The 24,940-nt window shown below is 40.3% G+C and overlaps 1 protein-coding gene across 2 annotated transcripts in view; it reads right to left on the bottom strand.

Moving 5' to 3' along the window:
- LRRC49 (leucine rich repeat containing 49) overlaps nt 1-24,940 on the bottom strand; it is a 209,170-nt gene that overhangs the window by 166,084 nt on the left and 18,146 nt on the right. For both annotated transcript variants that reach the window (XM_081085231.1, XM_081085233.1), the window contains 2 exons: nt 20,777-20,980; nt 16,908-16,974 (listed from right to left, as the gene is read on the bottom strand). In XM_081085231.1, the coding sequence (XP_080941357.1) occupies nt 16,908-16,974; nt 20,777-20,980 (271 nt within the window). The remainder of the gene's footprint in view (nt 1-16,907; nt 16,975-20,776; nt 20,981-24,940) is intronic.

Below are 24,940 nucleotides of genomic sequence, written 5' to 3' on the forward strand. Positions count from 1 at the left end.
GACCAATGGAACAGAACTGAGATCCCAGAAATAAAAACACATGTAAATGGGCAAACACTTATTGACAAAGGAGCCAAAAATACACACAAAAAAGCCTCTTCAATAAATGGCGTTGGAAAAACTGGAAAGCCTCATGCAAAAGAATGAAACTAGATTAGTTTGTCCCCATGTACAAAAAAATAATTCAAAATAGATCACAGACCTAAATATAAAATCTGAAACAATGTTACATAGAAGAAAGCATAGGTACTAAACTTATGGATGTTGATCATAGAGAACATTTTATGAATTTGAACCCAAAGACAAGGGAGAGAAAGTCAAAAATAAATGAATGGGACTAAAAAAACTCTGCACAGCAAAAGAAATCCTAACAAAACCAAAAGGCAAACAACAGATCCAACAAGGGGTTAATATCCAAAATATATAAAGAACTCATACAACTCAACACCAAACAAACAGTCCAATTAAGAAATGGGCAGAGGACCTGAACAGACACCTCTCCCAAGAAGACATACAAACGGCCAACAGACATATGAAGAGATATGCAACTTCATTAGCTATTAGGGAAAGGCAAATCAAAACTGCAATGAGATACCATGTCACACCTGTTAAAATGGCTATTATCAACAAGTAATAACAAGTGTTGGAGAAGTTGTGGAGAAAAGGAACCCTCATTCACCACTGGTGGGAATGTAAACTGGTACAGCCACTATAGAAACAGTCTGATGGTTCCTCAAAAAATTAAGAATAGAGTTCCCATATGACCAAGTAATGCCTCTTCTGAGTATCTACCCAAAAATATTGAAAACATTTATTCAAGAAGTTATATGCACCCCTATTTTCATTGCAGCATTGTTCATGGTGGCAAAGAAATGTAAACAACCAAAGTGTCCTTTGGTAGATGATTGACTGGATAAACAACATGAGTGGTACATATATACAATGGAATACTACTCAGCCATGAGAAAAGATGAAACAGCACCATTTGTGACATGAATGGACCTTGAGAATATTATGCTACGTGAAATAAGTCAGTCAGAAAAAGCTAAGAACCATATGATTTCACTCATATGTGGGATATAAAACTGAAACTCATAGACACAGACAATAGTATGGTGGTTACCAGAGGGAAAGGGGGTGGGAGTAGTAAAAGTTAAAGGGGCAAAATATATGATGATGGAAGATGATTTTACTTTGGTGGTGGGCACAAAATGCAACATAAAGTTCATGTACCATAGAAATGTACACTTAAAACCTATATAATCTTATTAACCAATAAGACTATATAATATAATTAATTAACCAATAAGATTAAATAATATAATATATTAACCAATAAGATTATATCCCTGGGGGATCGGCCCTAAACTGGCAGTCAGACATCCCTCTGGCAGCCTGGGAGCCCTTGGGGGATGTCCACTTGCCAGCAGGGAGCAGGCCTAAGCTGCAGTCGGACATCCTTAGAGCTGCTGAGGAGGCAGGAGAGGATCCCACCACCACCGCTGTACTGGCAGCCGTCAGCCTGGCTTGTGGCTGAGCAGAGCTCCCCCTGTGGGAGTGCACTGACCACCAGGGGGCAGCTCCTGCATTGAGCATCTGCCCCCTGGTGGTCAGTGTATGTCTAAGTGACCAGTCATTCCCAGTGGTTCTGCTGTTAGGGTCAATTTGCATATTACCCTTTTATTATATAGGATAGAGGCCTGGTGCATGGGTGGGGGCTGGCTGGTTTGCCCTGAAGGGTGTCCCGGATCAGGGTGGGGGTCCCGCTGGGGTGCCTGGCTAGCCTGGGTGAGGAGCTGAGGGCCATTTTCAGACTGGCCACACCCCCTTCAGGGACCCTCACCCCATGAAGGTGTGGCCAGCCTGGGTGAGTGGCTGATGGCTGTTTGCAGGCTGGCCACAGCCCCTTCAGGGTGGGGATCCCCACTGGGGTGCCTGGCCAGCCTGGGTGAGGAGCTGATGGCTGTTTGTAGGCTGGCTACAACCCCCAGCCACCCAAGCTCCCAGTGGAGACTGGCTGGAAGCAGGTATCTGGGATTTTCCTATCTTCTATAATTGAAACTTTGTTGTTTTTAACAGAGGCCACAGATCGGCTGAGGGCTGGCGGGAAGCTTGGCTTCCTCCATCGCCTGGGCAACCAAGCTTCTTGCTTGCTCCAGCTCCATGGCTGCCAGCCACCATCTTGGTTGGGTTAATTTGCATATAGTCGCTCTGACTGGCTAGTGGGCATGCCTTAGGGTATAGGTCAATTAGCATCTTTGTCTATAATTAGTATGGATGCCATGCCAATAAATTTAATTTTAAGAAACCCTATCTAATAAAAGAGAAACATGGCAATTGACGTACGACCGCTACCCTTCCCATTAGCTAGTCAGGGCGATATGCAAATTAACTGTCAGCCAAGATGGCGGCCGGCAGCCAGGCAGCTTGAAACTAACATGAGGCTTGCTTGCTTCAGTGACGGAGGAAACCAACGTTCCCCACCTGCCTTGCAGGCCTCTGAGCCTGCAGTTTGAAACATTTAACAAATATAGAAGCTAAAAAAAAACCCCAGAAACCAGCTTTCAGCGAGCTGGGATCTCAGAGCTGGAGTCAGAGCTGGAGTTATACATTGTTTCGAACCGAAACAAACCAGATACCTACTTTCAGCAGCGGAGGCCTAAGAGCTGGAGCCTCAGAGCTAAAGCTGGCCCAGAATTTAAAAAAAAGAAAAAGAAAAAAAGGAGCGGTTGGGAGCTTCCATCACCCGCCAGCCTGAAAACAGCCCTCAGCCCCTCACCCAGACTGGCCAGGCACCCAAGTGGGGACCCCCACCCTGAAGGTTGTGAGACCAGCTGCAAACAGCCATCATCCCCTCACCCAGGCTGGCCAGGCACCCCAGTGGGGAACCCACCCAGATCCAGGACACCCTTCAGGGCAAACCAGCCAGTGCCACCCATGCACCAGGCCTCTATTCTATATAGTAAAAGGGTAATATGCCTCCCAGCACCGGGATCAGCGGAGCCGAGAGGCCTCCCAGCACTGGGATCAGCGTGACAGGGGGCAGCACCCAAAACCCCTGATCGCCCAGCAGCTCTGTGTGTGACAGGGGGCGGGGCCACAACCTCCCTATCCACCCTGCTCTGTTGTGACAGGGGAAGGCGCCCCAACCTCCTGATCAGCCCTGTTCTGTGCCTGATCCGGGGGGCTCCCCAACCTCTGATCGCCCTGCGGCTCTGTGTGTGACAGGGTGCAGCGCCCCAACCCCCTGATCGGCCCTGCTCTGTGTGTGACAGAGTACGGCGCCCCAACCCGCACCCCCCTCCCCCATGGGCCCTGCTCTGTGTGTGACAGGGTAGAGCCATAACCTCCCCATCGGCCCTGCCCTGAGTGTGAGAGTGGCGGCGCCCCAACCCCCTGATCGGCCCTGCTCTGTGGGTGATAGAGGGTGGCGCCACAAACCCCCGCCCCTCGCCATGGGCCCTGCTTTGTGTGTGATGGGGTAGAGCCATAACCTCCCCATCGGCTCTGCCCTGAGTGTGACAGTGGTGGCATCCCAACCCCCTGATCCGCCCTGTTCTGTGTGTGACAGGGGGCGGCGCCCCAACTCCCCTATCGGCCCTACTCTCTGAGTGACAGGGGGGAGCTCCCCAACCCCCTGATCGACCCTGCTCTGTGAGTGACAGGGGGGAGCTCCCCAACCCCCCTGATGGGCCCTGCTCCGTGCGTGACAGGGTAAGGAGCCCCAACCCCCCTGATGGGCCCTGCTCTGTGTGTGACAAGGGGCAGTGCCCCAACCCCCGAATTGGCCCTGCTCTGTGCGTGACAGGGGGTGGCACCGCAACCTCCCCATCGACCCTGCCTTGAGTGTGACAGGGGGCGGTGCCCCAACCCCCCAATTGGCCCTACCCTGAGCATGACTGGGGGTGGCATCGTAACCTCCTGATCCACCCTGCTCTGTGCATGACAGGGGGCGGCGCCCCAACACCCCAATCGGCCCTGCTCTGAGCCCGACAAGGGGCTGCACCTAGGGATTGGGCCTGCCCTCTGTCACCCGGGAGCAGGCCTAAGCCAGCAGGGCGTTATCTCCCAAGGGGTCCCAGACTGCGAGAGGGCACAGGCCGGGCTGAGGGACCCTCCCTTCCCCCCAAGTGCACAAATTTTGTGCACCAAGCCTCTAGTTAAAAAATAATAAAGCTGGTTTAAGTTTAAAAAGTAAAATATATTTCTAATTTTCTCTTTTGTAGATAATATAAAGTCATTTAACTTGTAAAAATTAACTAAAGAACATTTTATAATTTGACCATACTAAATATTTGAAGTCAATTTTATCAAATAATCAAAGTGTCCATCATTTGAGGCATCTCTAAGTGCCTAACATTGTGCCTGGTCCCACAAAGGTGACAAGAAGTATACTGTACATACTATCTGCCCAATAGAAACTATGAGTCCATAGTATTAGCTCACAATGTTTTGACCTAGCAAGACCACCCTCTGAAAGAAAAGACAAGGCAAAAAAATGATACCAAGCTCTCTTGTTAATTTCATTTATATTTGAAGCATCCTGAAAGCAGTCAAGAGTCTGAATGGAAAAGATTCGAGGGACTGGGATTCCCACTGAAAGGTGAGGACAGATATTTTTCATTAGTAGAAGTGCTTAGGATGGGAGACAATGTTTAGTCAGGATTGAATTGGTAGATATTAACTGTTTAGAACAGGAGGACTTGAATCATGGAGTATGCACATGCACATAAGCACTGAACTGTAGCAGAGGAGTTGGAGTTGCAAAGTAAGGCGAGGATAAGTAAAAACTATACCCATGAGCCCTGGCTGGGTGGCTCAGTTGGTTGGAGCATCGTCCATATACTAAAAGGTTGCAGGTTCAATTCTCGGTCAGGGCACATACCTAGGTAGATACCCAGTAGGGGCATGTATAGGAACACCGATTAATGTTTCTCTCTCTCTTCTCTTCCTCTCTCTCTAAAATCAATGAAAACATGTCTTCAAGTGAGGATTAAAAAGAAATAACTACTCAGAAGGTGATGAGAGCTCAACATGATTTTAAGCCTCACTATTGTAATATCTACTGCAAGCATAGCACAATAGAATGAGTTTCTGCATGACACAGAAGCAAGCAGAGTTCCTTGCAGGGACTTTATCGGTCTTTCCATGTAACAAACTTAAGTAACAATGAGTCATACATCTATAACACTTTTCTTCTGAACATTAAAAAAATAAATTTCACAATCACTAGAGATTTTCTTATTTATACTGCCATCACGCATTATTTGAAATTTTTTATTTAACACTTCAAATGTTAAACACAGATGTTGGCTAAAAAAATTTTTTAACATTTAGAATCCAATTTCTATGTTGTCATTTCTCTTACATTTGAGAAATACCATCTAGATTCCATATAGAGGAGAAATCTAAATATGCTTATTGTAAATTCAATAATATGTAAAGGTAACATTCTGATCATGCTTTAAAATTTGTCCTAAGACTTTTGGTCTAAATAACATGAAATAAAAGAATTAAATAGGAGAGAATGCACCATCTTGAAGGGGACAGCGGCTGTGACTGGGAGCTCAGCCTCACCTGCACTCCGGGACACCTCAGACACCACCTGGGACCCTACAGGCACACCGGCCAGGGACCAGCTGCCTTGGCTACGAACCCATGAACACCAAGACTCCAGCCTCCTGGCCGTGGGCTCCTAAAAAGTTTGTCTAGGGAGAGAAAATGGAAGCCAAATAGGCATACGGGTCCTGCACCTCCTCACAGAGCAGATAGAAGAAACAGCTGAATCGAATAACATCCACCCAGAATTGGTGAATTAAACACAGCTGGTGAGACAATCCATGGAGTGAAAGATCAGAGGTCACCTGGAGAGAGGTGGGATCAGGGACCTGGGCTGGAGGGAGAAACACATGCAGCCGGGACTAGAGTGTCAGAGGGAGACTGCACTGTACCAAATCTGCGTCCCTTGGGGACACATGTAGCACTCGACTGTGGAAGGGGGTCTACAGGGCTGCTGGCAGCAGGGAACTCTAGATCTAAGCCCACAGCCATAGGAGGCTGCACCCAGAAAAGCAGCCTGAAGTTCTGCACCAGCGTGCAGTGCCAGTGGGTGAGAGACACGCAGTGGCGGGGCTGCTCTGTCTTTATAATTTCCTTGCTTTTACTCGCTAAACATGATGAGCCCAGTGCAAACATGATGAACCCCAAAAGATTGACACCAAGACACATCATAATTAAATTGGCAAACACCAGTGTCAAAGTAAAAATCTTAAAGGCAGCCAGGGAGAGACAGAAAGTTACCTACAAGGGATCTCTCATTAGACTATCAACTGACTTCTCAACAGAAACAAATCAGGCCAGAAGGGAATGGAATGAAATATACAAAGTGATGCAAAGCAAAGGACTGAACCCAAGAATACTATACCCGACAAGTCTATCATTCAAAATTGAAGGTGAAATCAGGAGCTTCACAGACAAAAAAGTGCTAAGGGAATTTATTACCACCAAGCCACCAATGCAAGAAATGCTAAAGGAACTGCTGTAAAAAGAAGAAATAGAAAGGGAAGAAGGAACACAGGCATAAAGAATAAAAATGGCCACAAACAAGTACCTGACAATAATAACCTTAAATGTAAATGGATTAAATGCTCCAATCAAAAGACATTGGATACCTGAATGGATAAGAAAACATGACCCATATATCTACTGTCTATAAGAGACCCACCTCAGAACAAAGGATTCACATAGACTGAGAGTGAAGGGATGAGAAAAAAATTTTCAGGCAAATGGAAATGAAAAAAAAAGCTGGGGTAGCAATACTTATAGCTGACAAATTAGACTTCAAAGTGAAGGCCATAACAAGAGAAAAGGAAGGCCACTTCATAATACTAAAGGGAGCACTTCAAAAATAGGATATTACTCTGGTAAACATATATGCACTCAATACAAGAGCATCAAAATACATAAAAAAAAACTTCTGGAAGATATCAAGGAAGAGATTGACAGCAATACAGTCATAGTAGGGGACTTTAATACCCCATTGACACCACTAGATAAGTCTTCTATACAAAAAAATGAGCAAAGAAACATTAATCCTAAATGGCTCACTAGATCAGATGGAAAAATTGACATCTTCAGAATATTTCACCTAAAAGCTAAAGAATATACATTCTTCTCAAGTGCACACAGGACATTTTCAAAGACAGACCACATATTGGGACAGAGACAAAGTCTCTTCAAATTCAAGAATATAGAAATCATATCTAACATCTTCTCAGATCATAATGGCATGAAATTAGAAAACAACTACAATAAAAATAATGAAAAAATCCAACACTTGGAGGCTAAATAGCATGCTATTAAATAATAATTGGGTTACCAAAGAAATCTATAGAAGAAATAAAAAGCATCATGGCAACAAACAACAATGAAAACACAACAATCCAAAATCTATGGTTCATAAGTGAAAGCAGTCTTGAGAGGGAAGTTCATAGCTCTACAGGCCTACCTCAAAAAAAAAGAAAAATGGTAATAAATTAACCCTACAACTCAAAGAATTAGAAATAGAGCAACAAGAAATGCCCACAGTAAGCAGAAGAAAGGAAATAATAAAGATCAGAGTGGAAATAAATGACATAAGAGACCAAAAAAAAAAAAAATACAAAAGATCAATAAAACCAATAGCTGGTTCTTTGAAAGGATTAACAAGATTGATGAAACTCTAGCCAGGCTCACCAAGAAACAAAGAGAGAGAACCCGAATAAACAAAATCAGAAATGAAACCGGTGAAGTAACAACCAACCCCACAGAAATAAAAAGAATTATGAAAAAATACTATGAACACTTCATTCCAACAAACTGAACAACCTAGACAAAATGGGCATATTCTTAGAAAACTACAAGCTTCCAAAACTCAATCAGGAAGAATCAAAAAACCTGAATAGGCTGATAACTACCAAAGAAATTGAAGCAGTAATCAAAAATATTCCAGAAAACAAAAGCTCTGGTGCAGACGGTTTTACAGGAGAATTCTACCAAGCATTCAAAGAAGAACTAAAACCTATCCTCTTCAGACTATTCCAAAATAGTCAAGAGGAAGGCACACTTCCAATCTTTCTATGAAGTCAGCATTATCCTAATCCCAAAACCAGATAAAAACACTATAAAAAAAAGAACTATAGGCCAATATCCTTGAAGAACATACATGCTAAAATCCTCAACAAAATTCTAGCAAATCGAATTCAGCATTACATTAGAAAGATCATACACCATGAACAAGTGGGATTTATTCCAGGGATGCAAGAATGGTACAATATCTGCATACGGGCGAGTCTTTAGGGACCCAGACTCAAACGGGAGAAGCGGGACTGTCTGGCTTCGGTCAGAGCGAGTGCAGCTTTCTCTCCGAGGTTTGCAGCCATTGCTGGGACTCAGAGAGGCAGAGCCCCTGGGGACAGGACTGAGAGCCGCCATCACTGCTCTCTCTGGCCCACCCTGTTGATCCTGTGCGACCCACCCCGCCCAAGCCCTGCAGAGAGGCATTTGCCGGATAGCCTCAGGCAAAGGCTAGATTAGCACCTCCCTAGAGGACAGAAGTTCTCTCACTGCAGACACAGCTGATTCTCACAGCCACTTGGCCTGGAGGTCAAACCCTCCCTGGTATTAGCTACAACAATCAAGGTATATAAGACTGCGCACAAAGACCACTAGGGGGTGCACCAAGGAAGCATAACAAAATGCGGAGACAAAGAAACAGGACAAAATTGTCAATGGAAGATATAGAGTTCAGAACCACACTTTTAAGGTCTCTCAAGAACTGTTTAGAAGCCGCCGATAAACTTAATGAGATCTACAAGAAAACTAATGAGACCCTCGATCGTATATTGGGGAACCACCTAGGAATTAAGCATACACGGACTGAAATAACGAATATTATACAGACTCCCGACAGCAGACCAGAGGAGCGCAAGAATCAAGTCAATGATTTGAAATGCGAGGAAGCAAAAAACACCCAACCGGAAAAGCAAAATGAAAAAAGAATCCAAAAATGCGAGGATAGTGTAAGGAGCCTCTGGGACAGCTTCAAGCGTACCAACATCAGAATTATAGGGGTGCCAGAAGATGAGAGAGAGCAAGATATTGAAAACCTATTTGAAGAAATAATGACAGAAAACTTCCCCCACCTGGTGAAAGAAATGGACTTACAGGTCCAAGAAGCGCGGAGAACCCCAAACAAAAGGAATCCAAAGAGGACCACACCAAGACACATCATAATTAAAATGCCAAGAGCAAAAGACAAAGAGAGAATCTTAAAAGCAGCAAGAGAAAGAAAGTCAGTTACCTACAAGGGAATACCCATACGACTGTCAGCTGATTTCTCAACAGAAACTTTGCAGGCCAGAAGGGAGTGGCAAGAAATATTCAAAGTGATGAATAGCAAGAACCTACAACCAAGATTACTTTATCCAGCAAAGCTATCATTCAGAATTGAAGGTCAGATAAAGTGCTTCACAGATAAGGAAAAGCTAAAGGAGTTCATCACCACCAAACCAGGATTATATGAAATGCTGAAAGGTATCCTTTAAGAAGAGTAAGAGGAAGAAAAAGGTAAAGATACAAATTATGAACAACAAATATGCATCTATCAACAAGTGAATCTAAGAATCAAGTGAATAAATAATCTGATGAACAGAATGAACTGTTGATTATAATAGAATCAGGGACATAGAAAGGGAATGGACTGACTATTCTTGGGGGGGAAAGGGGTGTGGGAGATGCGGGAAGAGACTGGACAAAAATCGTGCACCTATGGATGAGGACAGTGGGTGGGGAGTGAGGGCGGAGGGTGGGGTGGGAACTGGGAGGAGGGGAGTTATGGGGGGGAAAAAAGAGGAACAAATGTAATAATCTGAACAATAAAGATTTAATTAAAAGAAAAAAAAAGAATGGTACAATATCTGCAAATCAATAAATGTGATACATCACATAAACAAATTGAGACACAAATATCATATAATCATAAAAATCAATGCAGAAACGGCATTTGGCAAAATCCAACACCCTTTCTTGATAAAAACTCTCAGAAAAGTGGGAATAGAGGGCTCATACCTCAACATAAGAAAAGCCATATATAACAAACCTTCAGCCAACATCATACTCAATGGGCAAAAACTAAACTCATTTCCCCTGAGAACAGGAACAAGACAGGGATGCCCACTTTCACCACTCCTGTTTGATATAGTACTGGAAGTGCTAGCCATAGCGATCAGACATGAAGAAGAAACAAAAGGCATGCAAATTGGAAAAGAAGAATAAAACTGTCCTTGTTCGCAGATGACATGATACTGTACATAGGAAACCCCAAAGACTCCATAAAAAAACTACTAGACTTAATAAATAAATTTGGCAATGTAGCAGAATATGAAATTAACACCCAGAAATCTATGGCTTTTTAATACACCAATAATGAACTCACAGAAAGAGAAACCAAAATAAAATCCCATTTACCATCGCACCAAAAAAATTAAGATACCTAGAAATAAACTTAACTAAGGAGGTAAAAGACCTGTACTCGGAAAACTACAGGACATTGAAAAAAGACAGAGGAAGACATAAACAAATGGAAGAACATACTGTGTTCATGGATTGGTAAAATCAACATCATTGAAATGTCCCTACTACCCAAAGCAATCTACAGATTTAATGCAATCCCCATTAAAATACCAACAGCATATTTCACAGCATAGAACAATCTCTCCAAAAAATCATCTGGAATAAAAAAAAGACCCCGAATAGCCACAGCAATCCTGAGAAAGAACAAAGCTGGAGTGATCAGAATACCAGATATCAAGCTATATTACAAAGCCACGGTTCTCAAAACTGCCTGGTACTGGCACAAGAACAGACATATAGACCAATGGAACAGAAAAGAGAACCCAGAAAAGGACACAGACACTGGGGTTGTGGGGGCTTGCCCTCGGGGGTGGGAGTGGCCGGGGTGGGGTGAATCGGGGAAAAAGGAGACATATGTAATACTTTAAACAATTAAAAATACCTTAAAAATAAAATAATTAAACAAATGAATGGATTAAAACCATCATGCTCAATTAATATTGCATACAATGGAGTCAAAACAGTCTCTTCAATAAATGGTGTAGGGGAAATTTGGTCAGTTACATGCAAAAAAAAATGAAACTAGACCACCAACTCACACCACACACAAAAATAAACTCAAAATGGATAAAAGGCTTAAAGGTAAGATGGAAAACCATAAAAATCTTAGAAGAATCCATAGGCAGCAAAATATCAGACATATGTCATAGCAATATCTTTACTGATACAGCTTCTAGGGCAATGGAAACTAAGGAGAGAATAAACAAATGGGACTATATCAAAATAAAAAGCTTCTGCACAGCAAAAGAAATCATCAACAAAACAACAAGAAAGACCACTGCATGGGAGAATATACTTGCCAACGTTATCTCAGATAAAGGTTTAATCTCCAAAATTTACAGGGAACTCATACAACTTAACAAAAGGAAGATAAACAATCCAATCAAAAAATGGGCAAAGGACCTAAATAGACACTTTTCAAAAGAGGACATACAGAAAGCCAAGAGATATATGAAAACATTCTTAAAGTCACTAATCATCCAACAGATGCAAATCAAAACGACAATGAGGTACCATCTCACGCCTGTCAGAATGGCTATCATCAACAAATCAACAAACAAGAAATGTGGCGAGGATGTGGAGAAAAAGGAACCCTTGTGCACTGCTGGTGGGAATGCAGACTGGTGCATCCACTGTGGGAAACAGTATGGAGTTTCCTCAAAAAGTTAAAAATAGAACTCCCATTTGACCCAGTGATCCCACTTCTACAACTATATCCCAAGAAACCAGAAACACCAATCAGAAAGGATATATACACCCCTACGTTCATAGCAGCACAATTTACAATAGCTAAGATTTGGAAACAGCCCAGGTGCCCATCAGCAGATGATTGGATTAAAAATCTGTGGTACATTTACACAATGGAATACTATGCTGCTATAAAAAAGAAGGAACTTGCCCTAGCTGGTTTGGCTCAGTGGATAAAGCATCGGCCTGCAGACTGAAGGGTCCCAAGTTCAATTTTGAACAAGGGCACATGCCCAAGTTGCAGGCTCAATCCCCAGTAGGGGGCGTGCAGGAGGCAGCTGATCAATGATTGTCTCTCATCATTTACTTTTCTATCTTTCTCTCCCTCTCCCTTCATCTCTGAAATCAATAAAAAAAAATTGTTTTTAAAAAAGAAGGAACTTCTACCATTTGCAACAGCATGGATGGAACTGGACAGCATTATGAGAAGCGAAATAATTAGTCAGAAAAAGATAAATATCACATAATCTCACTCATATGTGGAATATAAAGATCAACATAAACTGATGAACAAAAATAGATCCAGAGACAAGGTAGCACTAAACAGATGGTCCAACCTCAGAGAGAAGGTGGGGAGAGGGGGCATGTTAGAGATCTACCAAAGGACTTGTATGCATGTATATTAGCATAATCAATGAACACAGACACTGGAGTGGTGGGGACTTGCCCTCGGGGGTGGGAGTGGCCGGGTTGGGGTGAATCAGGGAAAAGGGAGACATAGGTAATACTTCAAACAATTAAAAATACCTAAAAAATAAAATAATTAATTAAACAAATACTGTAAAAGAAACAGGTTATCAGTATTTGCAGATGACAGAACTGAATAATAAAACTAATAGAATTAGAAATGAATGGAATCAGCAAAAAGCAAAATTGACCCTGTAAAAAATCAGTTCATGTCAGCATAAGCTTGAGAAATTCTTCTAAAACAGTAAGGAAAAATAGAGATAGGAAAAAATAAAAGATAAGATGGGGATGTGAAAGACAGACAATAGTAACAAGTATAAGTGGATAAGCAATATTTAAATATGTAAAATGAAACTTTCCTGAGCTCAAGAGACATATAAATATTTAGAATGAAGGTGCACAATTGTTGTATGAACTGCATAGTGCAGGTGTGGGCAACCTTTTTGTGAGTGCATGCCAAAACAGCAAAATCTCTGACTCAAAATTCTTCTGCGTGTCAGCCCTAATTTTTTGAGAACATGTTATGCCTACTTGATATCTCTTAAGGTGTATGTATGTGAAGAACCTTGAAGAAATAATAAAATTCATTCAAGCGACAAAAACACAGTATATGATGATGAAAAATACATTTATTTTTTAATGTATACATGTACACTGATAGTCTGACAGAAAACTTTATGACTCCATTTGATATTATCAGTGGGACTTTTGCTGTTGCATCACTGATGACAGAGATTTTACATCAGGTTTATATTTCGTGACCTTCAGAGATATGCATGAGCTACTACTTTCATCCGTCAGGCTACTCCTATTATGAGACTTAACAAAATTCATCACTAAGAACAAAGATTCACAAGCGTATGTGGATGAAACCAAAACACTGGTCGGATCTAGGAAGGCAGGGAGAGTTAAGGCAGAGGCATAGAAATTGCTCTTCTCCTCTCTTGTCAATCCATGCCTATGGTCTTTAAGATAACTTGTTATGTAAAATTATTTATTTATCTAAGATGCACCTACACTGAATTTATCTGAAAAATAAAAAAGTCGATATTAAGAAAAAAATTGTAAATGGAAGATAAGAGAGGGTTTCGCGTGCCAGCAAAAGTTACTGGTGTGCCATGTTTGGCACATGTGTGCCCACCCCTGGCATAGTGTCTTCCTGCTTCTGCTAATAATACTGGGGCGTTTCTTTTAGAAAACAGTCTGTTACCCATTACAGCCATGGACAAAGTCACAAGCACACAGCAAATGATAGAAACTTCAGGCAAACAGTGGTATAGGGTGAGAACATAGTTCTTGATTAGTGAATAAACTTCATAGCAAGTAGAGATGATGGGAATTTAGAAAGCCCAATTATGGGTCACACTGATTAGAGTGAAGGTTGCAAGACAAACTGCAGAGCTTCTTAATAGACAGTCCTCGGTTTACGTCCGACTCGACGTATGTCGCCATCTCCCATTTATTTATAAAAAAAATTCCGTCATTTCGACGTATGTACATATGTGCTTTATGTTTTTTTATTATTTATTTACCACAAGTAAAGGTCAGGAACTGTTATCTTTCTTTTAATTTTTTTTTACTGTTTCACTTCATTATTGCTGTGTATGTGCTCCATGTGAGTGACGTAGGTGCTTACGTAGGTGGTTTCCGACTTACGACAAAAATTGCGTTAAGTCGCTCCCGTAGGAATGGATCTCCGACGTAACCCGAGGACCTACTGTACATCTAAGAAGGCTGGACTCCAGCCTTGAGTTTTTTTATAAGAGTCACCCAGACTGCTCTGTCTGGATAAAGACAGCCTTCCTACTCAGCAATGACAAAAAGGGTAAATGTCTGCTTCCAGGCAAGAAATCACAGAAAGGGCAAGCTCTTCCTGAAGGTAAAGATGGCCCTGAAAGAACAGATTTTCCTTAAACCACACGTGTTTCCATGTTAAAACAGACATCGACCAAGAGAACAAATTCTAGGAGACCAAATAAAATTTAGGTTAAGAAATGGAGAGTCAATCTCCCACATTCATTTGCATTCTTCACTACTCACATATAATCAATTGCTAAATCTTGATGCTTCTACTTTTTAAATATTTATCCAATCTGTCCCCTTATTATGTCCTTATTGCTATTCCTTTAACCCAACCCATTATCACTTCTCACCAAGATTAGTGGATTAGACTCTCAAATGTTCTGTCTCCAATTTCACTTCCCTCCATCTCATTCCTTTCGCCAGTCTATTTTTTTAAAAAAAAAACTTTATTGTTGAAAGTATTAAATATGTCCCCTTTTTTCTCCTATTGACCCCTAATAACCTACCCCTAACCCCTATCCCAGGCCTCCACCACCCTAACCTGTGACAATGGAAGAGATCAACCCAAGTCTATTTCTTGAACACTACCATCATTCCTCAAGATGCTTTCACACGCATCAAACAAATACATTTTCACAATGTAAACCAAGTATCACTTTTATTTCCAACAGATGTAAACTCAAAAGACAAAAATTATGCACTTACTTTTATTTTAGTTTTTCTAACTACCCAATTCAATTTTTTAAGTGTTAGACATTGTTTCACTATTAATAGTCATGGATAGTTCTTAAAATAGTGGGCTATAAGAAAAAATATCAATTCCTTAGTATGACAATAAAAAGCCCTCCACAATCTGGCTTCTACCTAGCTCTCTTACCTCACCTTTCACCGTTCCTGAATACCTGCTAAATTATCTAGCAGTAAAAAAATACCATGCTATTTTTAGTCTCAGTGCTTTGCATATTATTTTCTCCAACTGGCAAAACTCTTTAATTCTTATGCCCCTTACAGCACCATCTAACTGGGCAACTTCCCCTGTATTAGAGTGACACTAACCAGCCTGTAGATCAGGCTACCAACACTCCTCCCATAAGGTGCACACACAGACACACACACATATAGCACTGGCACAAGATAACCTGGCAGAGGTGGCCTATCTAGATCTATCAAGGATTTAATTAGTTACATTAGCTTTTCATCAAAATGATTGGGATTAACAGTTTAGAGAGTCCAAGGATCATACTGAAGTTTGTGCCTGGATGACTGCAATTGGCAATGGCAGATCTTGATCATCAACAGGCAGGGACTCCTGGATCATCCCAGAATGTACGTTTACTACCTTAGCGGTAAGATGAACTTCTGCTTATGGAGCTATTCCTAAGTAAGTACTCACATTTCAAATGTTAAAATGTAAATGGAAGAGCAAAGTGTTAAAAAAGAAACAGCCAAGATGTTCTGAAAGAAAAGAACAGGAGGGGGAACATAATAAATCAGATAGAGAAATTAGGATAGACAGATATGGGAGTAGACAAGTTGAGTAGACAAGAATTGAAGAATGAGTCCAGATTATATAGTAATCAAAAATATAAATTAAAACCACAAGGGGACACTATAAAAATTTAATTGGAAAAAATTTAAGTCTGACAATTTTAAATGTTGAAAAGGATGTGAAGTAACAGGATCTATTATGTAGTACTGGTGGGAGTATAAACTGGTGCAACCACTTTGGAAAACAATTTGACATTATCTTTTATTAAAGTTAGACATTTAAATAACCTAATCCAGCAATGTCAATTCTAGATCTATACTATAGAGTACATATGGTATATAGAAGAAGTATGTACAAGAATGCTCTTAGAAGTACTATTCTCAATAGAAACAAAAGGAAACAACCCAATGTTTATCAATAATAAACTAGAAAAAAAAGTTTTCATGTAACCACACCATGGAACATACAACAGTGAAAATGAATAAACTACAGCTACTTAATAAAAAAGATGAATTCCATTAACATACTATTGTATCTGAAAAAACTAGATGACAACACTATGATACCTTTTTTAAATTAAAAGACAATGCTACTAAATGATATATTATTTAGGCATACATATATGTGATAAAACCAACTAAAAATAACTAAAAAAAGAATGATAAATGTGAAATCCAAAAAGTGGTTATCTCAAAATAAAGGAAGAACACCTAGGTAAAAGAAAATCATTAGTAATATTCTAGTCTTGAGTTGAGGTTGGATAATGTATATTTTAAAATAAGTTGATAAAAGATTAAATAAGAAACAAAATTGTCATTACTATAAAAATTTTGAATGCTTTCTATATCATAAGATAAGGAATTACCAAATCTTATAAAAATAGGCTTAACATTTCAGTGAATCAGTAAACTAACTCTTGAAAATTTCAGTATAATTCTTAAAACTCTTGCAATGCCAATTTTCCTGGACTTTTCTCAAAGAAGAAAAAAATAAAAAATCTTTACAATACCTGATTTCCATGAAGGTCCAAGACATCTAAACTTTTTAGATTCTCCAGATTTGAGATTTTCTTGATTCTAAAAATCAGAATAAATAGAATAGAAATGTAGATGTATCACATCTATTGTAAATCAAAATATGCTAAAGTATAACTCATTTTTATTTAGTCCCTATAACTTAAACACAGATAATAGAAATAACTACAGTTATCTATCTACATAAATATATGTTATATATAAATATGTATATTACATAAAACATATTTCCCATCAATTTAATTGTATTGTTAAATATGCAGCCATACTAGAGGTAATGTCCCCCCGACTTAAACAACGTATCTTTAGAAAAGAGCAATTCTTCTAAGCACCTTGGGCTTTAGGAGAGAGTGATGCAGGCTGACCTCAGAGCTACTAGAGAAGCCTTTTATTCAATTCTTTTATATGCCTAAGCTCACATTCCCTAAAACAGTGGTTCTCAAACTTCTCTGTGTATCAGAATCATCTGGAGGGCTTGATAAAAGAAAGCTTGCTAAGTCTCACCTCCAGAGTTTCTGGGGCAGGGTCCAAAAATTTGCATTTCTAGTAAGTTCTTGGGTAATGCTGATGCTCCTGGTTGAGGGATCACATTTTGAGAAGTAATGCCCTCAAACATAGACCTTATTCTTATCAAATCTCAATTTGCCCCCATATGAGCTTTATGAGGGTGAACTCACCTACCTAATAGAAAATACTAAGGAAATAATCAGAGATGGACAAGAATATTCATTACAGCATTAGAGAAAAAAAAAAGTACTATAAATATCTAATAAAAAGGAAAATAAGTAAGTTATTACATATATACCCATATAGATTACGTAGCTATAAAATTATATTTTCAAAGAACATTTAATAACATTGGAAAACATAAGTAATAAAATATAAGTATTCAAGTGACAAACACATAGTATAAAAACAATTTTATAAAACTGTGATATGTGAATATAGAAAAAAGCGTACTACTCAATGTTGATAACCAGACCTTGAAAAGAAGGCTAAGAAATGACCGCAGGTCCTCTCAATGTCAGAACACTGTCAACAAACTTAATCTGATCATGGCCTCCTAGGTGAGGAATTTGCAGAATCCTAGTCAGTTCCCAAATAGTTGAAGATTTTTACATTAACACCAATGTGACTGGAAATTTTGTTTAAGTTCTCCCGTTGAACAAAACTGAAACTAGAAAAAAGCAAGGCTCAGATATCACCTCAGTAGCTACAGAACTCTAGAAATTTATGACAGCCTTTCTCTGCAGGTTGCATTATGTTACTGACAGCAGGATAAGGTCCCTTCTACAGATCTATATGAAGGTGAGGCTTTTCAGGTGTCAGAGACAAATCCATAAGTGGGAACCCTCAAACAATCAAAAGGAAAGAAAAATGGAATCCCAGGGTCTGGCGGAAAGTTTTATATACAGTCCTTGGTGATCAGAAGAAAATTCAGAGTTCTATTCATTAGCCTGTGATATGAGGGCACCAGAAGATCTCACAAGGATAATCAGGATACAGAAAGCAGAACAGTTAGACAGCAAGAACTTCAACAGCAAAGTCAAGTTCTTGCTGTCTAACTGTTCTGCTTAGTAGCAATGTAAACTTCAAATATAGCATAGCAGGGTCTTTCTAGCTTTTCAGCAGAAATATTTATTGGAGCTGTTTGAACTTAAAGGCATCTGGTTACCCTAGATGTTCATATATGGTTCCATTGTCTTGGACTAGAAGACAGTGCAGTGCTTTGAAATGTGGGAGGAAGAAAAGTTTCTGGACTTGAGCAGCAGAGGGCAACAAGTCCACCAAGACGAACATGAAGGCACAGGGTGGCAGATGAGCTTCTCTCTTCAATAGTCCTCGGCCAGGTTTGCCTAATGGTTACTAAAGTACTGCTTCAGGATAGATTTGCATCTTCAAGACTCAAAGGCCCCTTGCCTTGATGAAGTCAGCTGACTGAAGAGCATTAGATATATGTTTAAGGGATCAAGATTTGCATTATACTGATACTTCAGAAATCTACCAGTTGGGAGAATATGGAAAGTTGTCTTCTGACTTATTTTGTTTTTTATTCAAGAACTTGAATAAGAGCTATTTTCTTTATGGGAAAACTAAAGTAAAATATGACCCAAAGCAAGCAAACAAACAAAAGGATGAAGGACTAGAAGGCAGGAAAAAGAAACTGCATTAGATTGCTTTTACTGAACAATGGTAAGATATAGAGAAGGGCAGAAGGCCCCAGAGAGTTGGAGGAGCAAAGAGACCTTTAAAAACATTAAAAAGGCCCAATACACTCATGTCTTTTTTTTTTAAATATATTTTATTGATTTTTTACAGAGAGGAAAGGAAAGAGATAGTCAGAAACATCGATGAGAGAGAAACATCGATCAGCCGCCTCCTGCACATCTCCCACTGGGGATGTGCCCGCAACCCAGGTACATGCCCTTGACCGGAACCGAACCTGGGACCTTTCAGTCCGCAGGCCGACGCTTTATCCACTGAGCCAAACCGGTTTCGGCCACTCGTGTCTTTGAGGCACAGGAAAAGAAAGTAGATTGAGAGATCATTTAAAACACTAGGAAACAGGAGCAGCTCTAGACACTAAGTTTAAAACTAGAAAAGGAGATTTACAATGTCATGAAAACAGTGACATGGAGGGCAGAAAGGCAATGGTACTGCAGAATAAATGGAAGCTAGAGAAACAAATCAGTAAAGTAACTCCAAGAATCAGAAGCGAGTGATGAAATCTCTGGGAGAGATAACAGTGAGCACCTAGAAGGAAATGCCTTGATGTATGAAAAGTTTACACCTCACTTTACTCAGTGAACTGCTCCGGGGGCATCCTCCTACTGTATTTAGTTTGTACATATCTAACCTTGCAGAAGTCACCTTTCATCTCCATTTCTCCATCTGCAAAATAAGAGAGCTAATCTCTCTGGTCACTTCAAGTCCTAATACTCTATAATCCTATAATTCCCCCAAATTCCTTCGTGGTACTATATTGCTTAGTTTAACACTTGAACCAATAGTAAGTGATAGACTACACCAATGGGAACTTTCAAGAAACCACAGAGAACAGATTTGGACATGATCTTGGAAAAAGTATCTTATATTACTGCTCGCTAATGAGAATAAACAGGTAATGCAAGATCCATGCTGGGGGGAGGGGGAAAGGTAGATGGAGGGGAACCAAGCTTGGGTATAATACCACATCTAAACTTTATTATTTGATAATATAAAGATCATTTTTAGATTTTTGCCAAAACAGCTCTTCTTTCTAGGCATTGCAAAACTACCCAGTGAAGCAGAATGAAGAGAAAGGTCTTCATTTCTCAAGGAAATTAGGCAGGAATTGTGTAGCTGTACACATAATAGAACCTTATAAAAAGAACTGGGCACGTTCATATAGGATGTAATCCTGAATATATACTGAAAACACCACCTGAACAAAAATCAATCAATAATTTGACAATCACAAAGTAAGAAATGTCTATCTTCAGTCAAGCACTAAGGAGAATCACTAGTGAAATACTTATGTCTAAAGTGAATACAACATGCTTAAAACATAGCCAAAGAAAACACAAAGGCCAAATCTGCTATTTACTTACATATAAAGCTTTGACACTGGAAAGCAATAGAAATAACAAAATACACACTATATAAATGTTACTTGTTTTAACTAATTGTCAGACTAAATCTCATAAGACAAATTATGACTGAATCTTAATTCATTCAAATAATCTTTCAAAAATTTAGTCCATTAGGTTCTTAACTATTTTTCAATTCTGAGTTGCCATCTAAACACCTATAACTCAACATTAATTCTAAGTATAATAGACAAAAACTGCTCTATAAAAGTTACCTGTTTTTCCCCAACAGAAGAACACGGAGGGATCTGAGAGTAGAAAGCCCACTAATTTCTTCTATATGATTATCATATAAATCCAAGAATATTAGCCTCCGCAGATTAGAAATATTTTGGATTCGAGTTATAAAATTGTGTTGAAAGTTCAATAAACGAAGGTGTTCTTCCCCATCGATAACAGGACATACAGTCAGCTTTTGCCTAAAAGACATTTTAAAAAGTTAATAAGATTCTGATTTGGCAGCTTGCCCCCTCTTAAAAATATTATTAGTATTTTGGGGCTCCCATGTTATGAAGAGAAAAAGATAAGTAGAGCCACTTTTTGCCTCCATGAACTTCGCATCCTAGATCTAATTATAAATCTATAATAATAAAAGGGCAATATGCTAATTAGACCAGACAACCTTCTGGACATCCTTCCAGACAACCTTCCAGATGAAGCCAGGGCTGCGAGGGAAGCCCGGGCCTGGGTGCCAGAGGGAAGCCAGTGCCAGCAGCTGGGGGAAGGAAAGCCTACTTTTTCCCGAATTTCGTGCCATCAGGCCTCTAGTCATTCATATAAAAGCCAATATACTTTAACAAGGATAATTATTAAAATGAAGCCTAAGCTCTCATTATATTGAAAAAAACTCCAATATAAATTATTTCACATAAAATTGACTTAACATCAGAAAACACTCAATGTAACTGCCTTATGTAACAGAGGTTTAGATGTTTCAAAGAACCATCCTATATAATAAAAAGGTAATATGCAAAGTGACCATCATGCCATCACACAATATGGCCGCCCCCATGTGGACACAAGATGGCTGGCAGGAGAGGGCAGTTATGGGTGATCGGGCCAGCAGGGGAGGGCAGTTAGGGGCAACCAGGCCTGTAGGGGAGGGCAGTTGGGGGGGACCAGGCCAGCAGACGAGGGCAGCTGGGGGGGACCAGGCCATCAGGGGAGGGCAGTTGGGGGGGACCAGGCCTGCAGGGGAGGGCAGTTAGTGGCGACCAGGCTGGCAGGGGAGGGCAGTTAGAGGCAACCAGGCTGGCAAAGGAGGGCAGTTGGGGGTGAGCAGGCTGGCAGGGGAGGGCAGTTAGGGGCAATCGGGCCAGCAGGGGAGTGGTTAGGGGGTGATCAGGCTGGCAGGCAGAAGCGGTTAGGGGCAATCAGGCAGGCAGACAGTCAAGCGGTTGGGAGCCAACAGTCCTGGATTGTGAGAGGAATGTCCGACTGCCCATTTAGGCCTAAACGGGCCTAAACGGGCAGTCAGACATCCCTCGAGGGGTCCCAGATTGGAGAGGGTGCAGGCTGGGCTGAGGGACACAACCCCCCTCCCCTTCCATCCACAAATTTCGTGCACCGGGCCTCTAGTGTCATATAACCAGAGAAATGCCTTGCCATCAATCAACTGATATAAAAGGCTGCCCAGGTAGCTAAGTCGCCAGAAAACAAACAAACAAACAAAAAACATAAAAAAGGATCTCTCATAGAATTGTAGACTCTTGAGCTGAATATTTTAGGTAGAGCAAGAAATTCAGTCATCTACAGTTCACTTTGATAGAAATTATTTCATCCTTTATTGAACACTTCTGCAGACATTTAGATTTTAATTATTTGTTTACATGTTCAACACTAACTTTGAACTTTGCAGAATGCTATTGGGTAGGATGAAACCTTAACAATGTATTTCTTTAGCTATATTTAAAACAGTAAACCTCCATTATGCAAAAAGTTATAGGTGAAGTTAATACATGCAGGGCCCTTTAAGAATTCTATTAGAATAATAAAATGGCCAGATAGAAATGATCTGAGATGCTCAATAGAGTCTTCAAGAAAAATGTAGTTTTATTGTGTGAACAACTCTTATAGGGAGATTAATTAGAAATATTTCCTTACAGGTGGAGGGGGGCCAATGGGGGAAATAAAGAGGACATCTATAATACTTTCAACAAAAAAGATAAATTTAAACAAAAGAAATATTTCCTTTCAGTAAGAATCAAGTTAATGAAATCTTTAAAGCAAATCAGAGTGCTACAAGCATAAGTGAAACTGTGTGACTGATCAGAATCCTCCCCATAAAGAGAGAAAAATGATTAGCACCAGGTAATAACAATATTAATGGTTAACAATGATACGATGTTTAAAAATACAGACCAACCCTGAAGCCCTGGTTGGCATGGCTCAGGTGGTTGGAGCATCATAGTCATCTCGTACACTGAAGAGGGGTGGGTTCCATTCTGTGTGAGGGCACATACCCAGGTTGTGGGTTCAATCCCTGATTGGGGCACATACAAGAGTACATACAAGAGGCAACAGGTCTCTCTCTCTCTCTCTCTCTCTTTCTTTTCCCCTCTCTCTAAAATCAATAATCCTCAGGTGAGGATTAAAAAAACACAGACCCTGAAGAAATTGGTTTAAAATAGAAGAAAAACAATATTACATAATAGTTTAATTCTTTTAATGTGTGCTTAGTATTTAGAATTCATTTCATGCACTTACTTACACTACCTCATTTGGTACTTTTGTTCTATAAATTGTAAGTATTCTCATTTAAAATTTATCTTTGTGCATCAGTTTAGCAAAAAACTATCTTCCTCTGTTTCTCATAGTTAAAATTACTGATACCCCAGAGTCTAGTTCATCCAATTCTTGAGTCAGTATCACTAAGCTAGAAAAAAACACACAACCCTCTGACTCACCTCTTATATAAGCCATAGCAACTTGAAATAAAGTCACTTTCTTATATTCCAAATCCAGTGACTAAGTCCCAATTCCAAGGCTCATATGCACAACCCTTAACCCCATTAAGACCCTGTCATCCAGCAAAACAAGCGAACATACACATACTGGGTTATTACCCAGCGCTCTCAAGGAGAGTTTGTTAGGCCTACAAAATCCCTGAGTTGTCTACTGAATTATGTTTTTGCCTCTAATTGCCACTAGGTGCTGGTAAGCTGCCTTCCTGGTACTCCAGGCCTATATACTAACTTCCAGAACAGACAGAGCCTAGCTCTTCCAAGTATTTCTTCTCAGGGCTGGATTCTACTCTTTAAAAAAAAAAAATTCATCCTCATCTGAGGACTTGTTTTTAATGTTTCTTAAAGAGAGAGGAGGGGGAGAGACAGAGAGAGACATCAATGGGAGGGAGAGAGGGAGCGAGGGAGGGAGAGAGGATCAATGTGAGAAACATTGTTTGGCTATCTCTCAGACATGTACTGACCTGGGATCAAACTTGCAGCTTAGGTGATTTGATTCCCTGACCGGAATCAAACCTGCAACCTTTTGGTGTACTGGAGGATGCCCCAACTAATCGAGCCACTTGGCCAGGGCCTCAATTCTACTCTTGACCCCTAAGAGTAGAAACAAGCTAAGAAACAAGCACAGCATGGCAGATCTCCCTTTGAAAATCACGGAGCTTACCTACTGGTTCTCAAACAATGATCCTTGACTGTCTTACTGCCAGCCCACCTTTCGTGACTGCACATCCTGGTACTAATAAAATTGTGCCTAACCCTCTGACATCTTTGTGATCCTGCCATCATAACCAGCCTTTGAAGCTGAGTCAATTCCCTTGGTCCTGACTTTCTGGTTAAACAAGTCTTCACCTGATCAAAGTGCCAAAGACAATCTTCACAACTGCTCGAGTCACCCAAGCTACAACACCAGTGCCCAACTTGTATCACAATCTTATAAATACTGGCTCCTGTTAGTCTCGAGTAACATGACACTAAAGGGCTGAGGTATTATTCTTGGATGGACTTTTAAAGAGTGAGATAAAATTATCACAAAATCCAACAAAACATTAGAATACTGTGAAAGTGGCCTGGCCAGCATGGCTCAGTTCGTCAGGCATTGTTCTGTGCACCAAAAGGTCACGTCCGATTCCTGGTCAGGGCACATACCCAGGTTGCAGATTCAATTCCCTGTTGGCAACCAATTGATGTTTCCCTCTCACATCGATGTTTTTCTCTTCCTCTCCTTTCCTCTCTCTCGCTAAAAAATCAATAAAAACATATCCTAGGATGAGGATTAAAAAGAAAAACAAAAAATATATTGTGGAAGTTGTAAGTATTAGCATTACAATTTCAAAAACCAATAATTCTGCAAAGATGTAATAAGAGTAACTGCCCTCAAGTGTTACTTTGCCTACAAAACAACATGTCACACTCTCC

Source organism: Myotis nattereri, assembly GCF_964212035.1.
Source record: "Myotis nattereri genome assembly, chromosome: 1".
Classification (NCBI taxonomy): domain Eukaryota; kingdom Metazoa; phylum Chordata; class Mammalia; order Chiroptera; family Vespertilionidae; genus Myotis; species Myotis nattereri.